The sequence below is a fragment of the Lipotes vexillifer genome, unplaced genomic scaffold, assembly GCF_000442215.2.
Source record: "Lipotes vexillifer unplaced genomic scaffold, Lipotes_vexillifer_v1.1 scaffold617, whole genome shotgun sequence".
Lineage (NCBI taxonomy): Eukaryota > Metazoa > Chordata > Mammalia > Artiodactyla > Lipotidae > Lipotes > Lipotes vexillifer.
In genome coordinates this window covers 1,184,242-1,193,937 of record NW_006771417.1, presented here as the reverse complement: position 1 = coordinate 1,193,937, position 9,696 = coordinate 1,184,242, and the positions used below count along the sequence as shown (strand labels likewise).

At 41.8% G+C, this 9,696-nt stretch overlaps 1 protein-coding gene across 1 annotated transcript in view; it reads right to left on the bottom strand.

Annotated features, from left to right (window-relative positions):
• SRI (sorcin) overlaps window positions 1-9,696 on the bottom strand; it is a 14,684-nt gene that overhangs the window by 4,658 nt on the left and 330 nt on the right. The window contains exons 2-3 of the mRNA XM_007446745.1: window positions 8,904-8,987; window positions 6,743-6,812 (exon numbers count right to left, since the gene is read on the bottom strand). Of these exons, the coding sequence (XP_007446807.1) occupies window positions 6,743-6,812; window positions 8,904-8,987 (154 nt within the window). The remainder of the gene's footprint in view (window positions 1-6,742; window positions 6,813-8,903; window positions 8,988-9,696) is intronic.

The following is a 9,696-nucleotide window of genomic DNA, read 5'->3' as shown; positions in this document are numbered from 1 at the left end:
GCAAAACAAAAAAAAAAAAAAAAAAAAAAAAGAACATGGGCAGGATTACAGATAAAACAAGAATGGCAACACATTGATAACTGTTGAAGCTGAGTGATGGGTATACAAGAGTTCACTGTATAATTACCTCTATTTTTGGATAAGCTTAAACTTTTCTATAACATAGTTTTTAAAAAGTATTATATTCTTTCTTGCCTTTGAAACTGTAATATAGTGAGTTCAATTCACCATAATGAACCACAGTGTATTATTATCCACCATGGTGAATGGGAGGGTTAGTTTGCTTTGTTCGTACTCACAATTGACTCTAGCTGGTTTTGCTAGTTCTGAGTCTGATCATTTGTTTTTCTTTCTTTTCCCTTTAATGTCAGACACTGAATGGTCACCTCCTACCCCAACCAGCCTATGGCCTCTTTTCATAGACAATAAGATAAATACGCTTGCTAGAACTGTGTGTTAAACAAGAGCATTCTGGACTAAGACCTGATGACCCACTTAGTGATGGCCACTGTTCAGAAACCTTTTTAGTTTACTTACAGTTCAAGGGTGTTTCCATACCTCACTTAGACAACCAAACTAGAATACACTTATTGGTTAATGGCCTACTGGTACTCTAAGCATTAACAAATTAAAAATGAAGAATTCCTTGCACCTTACCAATGACTTTGAGGAAGTGTTCTGAGGTACAAAGAAGCAGTAAAACTCGAAAGAAGTGACAATGGTCACGTGGGCAAAGCTAGCATAAATTTGACAAGTTTGTTAAGATGCACACAGAATTAACATTTTTTACAGCTGTTACTAGCTTCATTTTTATCTCTAACAAAAGTGAATTTAAAACAACTAAGCTAACTCTTATTACTGTAATGTCTCCAAACATTACAAACTATAGGTTTTCTACTTTTAATAGATTCCTCTGTTTGGCATATCCTGGAACCCTGAAATAAAAGGTTGGGGACTGTTTCTATTTTGGTCCTTCAACCTCCATCTGATCCACAGAGACAGTTCTCTGAGGTGAGAGGAGGCAACACTTTTCTACACTTTTGAGAAAGAGTTGGTTGGTTCTTCATTCTGATTTTTAAGTTGTGTGGAGGTATGAAGTCTCTCTAGTTGAGACCAGAGGTTCTCAAACCTGGGTGCTTATCAGAATCACCCAGAGGCTTTAAAAGATCCTGACATCTGGGCTGCACCACAGAACAAATATTATTATTTCTTCAGCTTTATTGAGATATTATTGACATATAACATTGTGTAAGTTTAAGGTGTACATTGTAATGATTTTCTATATGTATATACTGCAAAATGATTACCATAATAAGGTTAATTAACACATCCATCACCTCACATAGCTACCTTTTGTGTGTGTGGTGAGAAGTTTTAAGATGTACTCTCAACAACTTTTGTTAAGTATAGTCACCACCACCACAGAACAATTAAATCAGAATCTCACTATGGGACTCAGGCATTAGTTTTTTTTTTTCTTTTTTAAAAGCTTCTCAGATGATTCTAGTGAGTAGTCAAGATTGAGACCACTCTTCTACTCAAAGTGTGTTTCCTGGACTAGCTGTTATTAATATCACCTGGGGGCTTTTGTTCTTTTTTTCTTTTCGTGGTTTGATGGTGTATGGTCAGGCCACTCAAGATGGCTCTTCTCTTGCTCTCTGTACATCCTCTGCCCGACCAGGGCCTGCGTCACCTATACCCTATGCACAGGACTGACCTTCCTACGTACTTGCCCTGGGCCCCAGCTGGTGACTGTTCTTATCAAAGGGGCAGTGAGTGCCCCTCTGCTGGCTTCCCTGGTAACGAATGAGCCCACCTGAGGTAACCCCACCTTATAACTGGCAGTCTCCCCTTCCCCTCTGGAGTGAAGCCTGCTGCCATGTCCTGCCCACCTTCTGCTGCACACGGTGGGGTGTTGCTCCAGGACCTTGCTTCAGATGTATAAGCTCCCTCATCCATTAAACCACTGATGTCTCTCTTGCTGACTCTGGGCTCGCTCTTTGGTCTTAAAACTGGGCAAGTGCAGGCCTTGTAACAGATGGTTTTCTTTTGTATTACGCTTGTGTTCAGTTCTTTTTGGTTTTTGTGAATCTACTGTATGTTTCTGATTTGTGGTTACCCTGTTTTTCAAGTATGTTAACCCACTACTATATCTAGTTTCTTTAGACTGATAGTCATATAGGCTCAAATACATTCTGAAAACACAACAACACATTTTCTTGCTGTCCTCCCCCACATTTTATGATTCTGACGTCCTCTTACATCTTCATGTTTATCCTTTTGCTGTTCTTTGTAGGTATCATCCCTTTAAAAATTATTTTTTGGATTTTTTTTTTTTATCTGGATACTGGCTTATTTAAATGATTTACTTTCCAATTGTGCTTTTCTCTTTCCTATAGATTCTTGCTTCCTTTCTATTTAGAGAAGACCTTTCAATATATCTTTTAGGATATGTTTTGTATTGCTGTATTCTTTTAGTTTTTGCCTGTCTGATAAATCCTTTCTCTCTCCTACTCTAAATAATAATCTTGCAGGGTAGAGTATCCTAGTTTGCAGGTTTTTCCCTTTCAAGACTTTGAATATATCATGCCACTCCCTTCCAGGCTGCAAAGCTTCTGTAGAGAAATCAGCAGATAGCCTTATGGGTGTTCCCTTGTAATTAACTCTTTGTTTTTCCTCACCTGGGAGCTTTTAGAACTGCAGCATCTCAGCCCTTAACATAAACCAACAAAATCAGAATCTGCGCTTTTAACAAGATCCCCAGGGGATATATATTCACATTAAAAGCAGCTGGTTCAACCTGGACCAGCAGGCCTGGAAACCTGTTTAGAGATGCAAATTCTCAGGTCTCACCCCAGATCCTAATGAGAAATGCTAGAGCAGGGCCCGGTGATCTGGTTTTAGCAAACCTTCCAGGTGATGCTGCAGCTGCTGCAGTGTACCACGCCAGAAGGCCTGACACCACAGGACAGGGCCAACTGTGTTTGGATGTAAAGCGAGGCTTTTGGCGGCCAGGAAGCAGCCAGTCCCTGTCTCCCAGGTCTATGAATGACACCATGACCCACTCAGCCGCCTGAGCCAGAAACCTGGGAAAGTCCACAATTCCCTCTCCCCTGACATTTGATCACCTTCAGAACAGCCTTAGGATCCATCCAACTCCAGTCCCACTGTCCTATCCCCAGTGTAGTCAGCACTTCTCTCATCTGTTTGACTCCAAGGGCCACCTAACTGGTATCCCTGACTCTCCACGTTCCCCACACCCATACTCCCCAACTTGGTCGTACAGCCAGGGAAACAGGTGCTCTTCTACTTAAGACCCAGTGGAGGTGTTCCACTGCCCTCAGGATAAAGTCCAAACACCTTAACTGGCATATAAGGTCATACACATATTTTCTCAGTTCAGCTCCTTTCCTACTGTTCATTCAACCCCATAAGCTACCTCTGGTCAATTTCTCTCAGTTCCTTGATTGAACCATCCTCCCTCTCATCTCTGGGTACACGCTGTTCTATCTGCCCAGAACACAGCTTCCCTACCTCACTCACTTCTTGGTCTGCATCATTTCTGCTCAACTTTCATTTCTCCTCATTTGAGGTATCGATTCTGCAAGGAAAACCTTCCTGATCTCTGTCTGGGTTACTGGCCCCTCTGATGTGACCCCACAGCTTACAGTAAAAGGTAAACCCTTTACCTACCCCAGTGCTTTTCACCGTGTTCCCCAGGCACTGTTGGTACTTGCAGACCCCAGCACCTACCATGTGGTACGTGTCCATTAGAAATGTGTTGGTTGGCCAAATGAATGAACACGTGAGACTGAATTCTCATCCCTATGCAGGAAGCTGTATACCCCCCTCAAAGAGCCTAAGGAGGATATGGTTTTTAAATGGACTCTTCTGATTTTCACTGATACTTAAAAGTAATGTATAATCCCTTAGGTAAATATCAATCTTTCTTAAATCAAAATGCAAATATGGGTATATGGTTTTTTCCATTTTAGGAAGTCTTCTATACTCATTAGTTCATCAAATGCCTATTAAATATTCATTATGTGCAGGGCTCAGGGTACCAGGGACATTGGAGATACAAACGTGACACTGGAACTTGGCCCAGCTGACAGTCTAAAGTTAAAGAGAAGTCATGTGCACAAGGTAGAGGATGGTAAGCCATAATGGAGGCACCAAAAACTACCAGGTGTTGAGGAGAGGCTCCTTATTGGTAAGAAAGACTTCATAGAAGCAGCAGCATTTAAGCCAAGTTTTGAACAACAGAAAAGATTTGGGACATCTGGCGACAGCCATGTAGAGCTAGGGACCTGCATAAGCAAAGAGAGAGGCAGTGAAGTCCAGACAGGCAAAGGAAGTGGGAGAAATTACCGTTAGATGAGGCTGCATCACTGAGGAGACTGAATTCCTGGGAGGCTGTCTAGCTTTTGTTGTATATGGGCACCATGGAGCGCCTCAGGAGTTTTAGAGGAGGAGTGAAAGGTTAGAGCTCTTTCCCAGGGAGAACAGAGATCTGGTTCTCTTTTGTGAGAGGACTGAGAAGGGAGGGAATGAGGTAGGCAGTGAACAGAAAAGTCACCATTCTGGGCAGTTCCAAGGAGTTAGAACATTGACATCTAATAAGTTTGGGTGAGGAGAACTCTTGTTGAATTTTAATAGTATTTTTTTTTCCCCAGAAAGAGCTTTTACTAATGCTAATCCTATTTTAAATAATTTCAAAAGAATCTTTGTTATAATTTTATCTTGACTCTCTATCTCCTTTCTCCTGTTCATTCTGCTAAAATACCTCAAACAACTTTTCTTCTAGTGGAAATCCACAACGTAACAGACCTAGCAGGAAAATCCCACCTGCAGTTGTTTCTCTCAACCTTACCACAGAGGAACAACTACTACACTGGAGGAAAAAAGAGCAACTTCCCTCATCAGTGCCACCTCTAGGCACGACTGCTCCCTATTAAACTGGTTAAGAAGGTGCCATAGGTTTCTCTATCCCCCCTGCCACCCCTAGAGCCAGTCCGCACTTTCTGGCTTGGAAGCTGGGTTGAAAAGACCAATGGCTGTATAACTTCTGCGTTACAACACTCACTCTGACATCTCACAACCAAGATGGTTTTGTGGTTCATTACAGCCTCCATAACCAGATGACAGCAAGCAAATTAATTCAATCACATGATCCAGATGATTCAGGATATGTCTTTTCTATAACTCAGTGATCTAAGATCATTAGTAAATGCAGCTTTCTCAAATGAAATTTTTAAAAGGACTGCTCTCCAAGGGTATACTGCCCACTTTGTTCGATTTGAAAACCGGCCACACCCCTTCTACTGAAAGGGTGTAGAGTAATAGTCTATGTTGTGACATGGCTCACTTCTGTAAACCCTGCTATTAGACCTTCTTTGTTCACCAGCTCCAATTGCTTGAGGTTAACAACTAATGATTTAAATGTATTGCCTACAATAGTTTAAAAAAAAAAAATTCCCTAATCTAGAAAAGGGCTTCTTTTGTTTAGGACCAGGGTAGATGACAGAAACGCAAAAGGTTCCTCTTTTGTATTAATTCCCACAACTAGGAAATGTTAATTGGATATTGAAGTCATAAAATAAAGGATGATAAAAATGGATATGCAAGTAGTTTAAAAAGAGAACCACCTAGTAACTGTGCCATATCAAACAGTCAAAAATGGCCACTACGGGTGGCCATTTTCCTTTTTCCTTTCCCGTAAGGGATCTTAGTTCCCAACCAGGGATCAAACCCGGGCCCACCGCAGTGAAAGCACCGAGTCCTAACCACTGGACCGCCAGGGAATTCCCTAGTTTGAGTGTTTTAATTCACAGCTTACTGGGAAGTTGAGGCTTCTATCTGATGTTCTGTCTCAATTAACAACTGGCAGAGAAGTTGGTAGGTCATGTACATTAGCCAAGACACTATTCTCTGTCATGGTCAAGACATGATTTGAAGAGAAGCATGTGGCATGTGTGGGATGCAGCAGCTTGGCAGGAGTTCCCTCTCTGCAGCTCATGCAGAGTCAAAAGGCAGGAAGCAGGTGTAAGTACAGGGGCAGTCTGTGAGGAACTGGGGGGTGGCAGGAAGGAGGACTACTGTAAAGAGTTTAGAAATTAGGAAGGGCACGTCTTACTTAGCCTGATGTAGAAAGAGGAAAGACCTGGGGGATGTCAAGGTGAGTGTTCATGCTGCCAGGAGTTGAGACCAGGAGTGCAGAACTGGCTCCCTGAGGACTAGGGGTTGGGGACCAGGCACCGGGGAAAAGGGAGGGTAGGACCAACTACTCAGAACTAGGCATGCAGGACAGGCCACTCTGGGACCAGGTGCACAGGACCAGCCACCAGGCTCACAGACAGAATAAGCTCTTGGCAAACAGTCAGCAGTGAATGTTAGCTCCTATCATTAACGACACCTGACCTGGTGGATTTCATTTCAGCACCTTACCTTATTTTCTGAGGAGGCCCTACAGAGTGTCATTGGTTTGAATGGTTCCAGATACATGGAACCCAAATCCAAGAAACCCACTAAATCGGTGGGTAGTGTGGAATGATTCAGTAAGAACTGTTTTCAAATTAACATTTTAAAATACAAAAGAACCAACCGAATTCAGCTTTTGAAATTCTTAACTTTGCTGGATCAGAAAAGCTCAGATTCCTTGAAGGCTATAATAATCACAAGTAACATCTGAAATATGAAATACAAGAGTATTTCTAGAGACACTTTGGGGCTCCTAACTTACGTTTGTATCCTCCAGCAATGCCCGACTGTGTCAGGCATCTCTGCAATTCATCAGCATCTATTTGTCCATCCTTTAAAAAAAAAAAAATAGGAAAAGGAATCACAATCGTGATTTGTACTTTCTAGTTCTTTGTTTACATTCAGTATTCAGTGTAGCAATAATGGTAAAGAAAATGAATATTATCATGCATGAGACTTTTTTTAAAGGGATGCCTGCTAAAAGTAGGCATTCTTTTTCCTCACTCTACTTCCCGTAACAATTTAATTACAGAAAGAAAGACAAATTGTTAGGGCCTCTTCCACAAATGTATAATTAGGGCCATAAACAAAAAATACATTTCTTAATACCTAGGTAAAGTAGGCATTCAATTTCAGGCTCTATTTTAAATAATCATTACACAAAAATTAACCAAGTCTGAAAGCTGCTTACACCTATACTTTAGAAGAAATGATGAAAAGGTATTGGTAGTACTAAATTCCCGAATTAGACTTGGCATAAATGTTCTCAAGTATAAGATTCCTCTTTTAATAAAACAGTGAGGTGAATTCAGTTTCTTCCATTGAGACATGAATAAAACTAGTTTCTGTCTTGAACTACTCTCAATCTGAGCTAGGAATCTGCCAAAGCAAGCATTTTAAAATAAAATTATTTATGTAGTTGATTAAAAGTCTTATTACTCTTTCTAGCTTTTTTTTTGTCAGGGTGTGTGGAGAGCAGGGTACACAGATGACATCAGTAAATGAAAAGTCTGGTTCCCACAGAAAGCGTCCTCTGTGATCACCTTTGCTTATGATGTGATGAATTGTTTTTTTATTTTTGGATCACAATTATACCTGGGAGACAGAGGTTCCCCGTGCTTATTCACTGGCTGACCTAGGTCAGAACTAGATACATGTTATTTATAGGGATTTTAAAATAAAATACCTCAATCCTCAAGTCCATGACTATTATATGTTCTAGACGAGGGGCATGATCAATAATGTGAAAAACGACGGGCATGCTGCTGCAGCCAGGGCTGCTGAAAGCTAAGCAGGGGTGGGGTCACTTACATGGCTGCAGGCACAGGCAATCTAAGAATAAGGAGTCTTGAGCTTTGCCGTGTCTTGTGGTTTCAAAGATACTGATCACTAACAGATGAAGCAGATACTTAAGGGGCAGCTCTTTCAGTTTTAGACTCAATTTTCCAGTGTTTCTCAAATGGTATTTCTTAGAGTGCTATTCTAAAAGGTGGTTGTAGGTTGTTATTCCATAATAGTCTAAGGCATTTTCACATTAAGATCATGTTATTTCTAGCTTTTGATCAAAACAAAGCTAAGTTGAATTCATAAGCACAGACACCCCCTCTGGACATGTTTGGGTTATACCAACAGTATATTTACCATATACATTCACTGACCTGGGAGCTGGGGAAGGGGCCTCCCTCAAGATGCACTACCGCCTGTCATATGACTTAGAATGTAAAGAAGTGAATGGTCCTGGGGTGCTGACCTTAATTCTCTCCCTGGGTCAACAGACCACAACACCTGATAAGGACATGAAAGACGTGACCTGGTAACAGCATCTGCATCAAAGAGGAACTAAACTGTTCAGAAGATTAACTTCCTGATAGTAAGAAGAATATAGTACCTTTCTTATTTTGAAGCTGGTGGGTTTTTACCACACATACCTATTTCCTAAGCGGGTAATTGATTAACAATCAAACTCTACCCAAAGAAAGAGTCCCCTAGAATCTGGCTACAGAATTCCTAGTACCACATGCTTTTAATTGTACAAAGAAGGGTTTAACGTTCAGCAGATCTGGTTATTTCTTCTCTGGAAACCACTATGGACCCTGACAATTCAGTTCTAAAGACATCTTTCTACCTCACATATCTTCAAAGCACATTTATCCTAGCCTGTTCTGTTGAATCTGACCCTAATTCAATCACAAGTTTAGTTCTGAAAGTAACATAAACACGAGTAACCCTCTGTCCTAATTTGTTCTGAATATTCAAAAATAAGTAACTGCCTATGAACTTCTCTCTCTCTCTTTTTTTTTTTTCTTGTGCAGAAGCAAAGGAATTCTTTTCCAGAGGAAAGTCTGTTTTTCTGTGCCACTCTAACAAAGGTTAATACAAATGTAGAATCTGACAGTCCTTTAATGTTAAAGGGAAAAGCTAACCTGTCCAGCTACAGCAGCAAAGTAACCATACAGCGGATCCTGAGTTTGTCCGGGAAACGCAGGCCCTCCGGGAGCCCCTCCATACTGTAAGACAGGAAACAAATGCATCATTCTGCTGACCAAGTTTTATTCTTTCACCACTGAGTGCCTCATGCAAAGCCAGGCAATTGCCAGGCCTTCGCTGTCAGTCGTTTGCCACCAGGAACTCTCTACCTGCAATCACTCCTCCCCTTTCTCCCATTCTCACCCCGTTATAATTTAAAAACCGGCAGCTAGAATCATAATGAGTAGTCTTGACAGTGACATCAGTGCAAGTGAAGCAACTTTACAAATCCCCAATAACCCGCAGGCTACTGAGATAAACACAACCTGGGCATGCAGCTTGCATTTTTCTAGCGTTTACGGTATTTTTAAAGCGTTTTGAAACAGGTGTAGCCTCGGGAGGGGTGAGGTGTGTCAAGGCGAGGGAACTTTCTCTTTTGGAAACAGTTCCCATGATGACGCGCATCCCTGACGCAGGGCGAGGCGGCCTTCCTCCCGGAGGTCTTTGACTGTAACGGACTTTCCCTGACTTTCCAGTTTTTCCCACTTTCTTTCAGAGAGGGAGAAGTGGACCGCAGGACCATTCTAGATTAAAATGGCTGTTGCTCTCAGGGAAGGCGGAAAGAAGGCAACACCCCATGTGCACGATTTCACGCCTCGGATCCGGGAGTCACAGGGTGGGCTTCTTGGGTCAAAACCGCCCGCGCCCCGGCCCCGCGTAGCCAGCCGAGGGGAGAAGGGACAGAGGGAA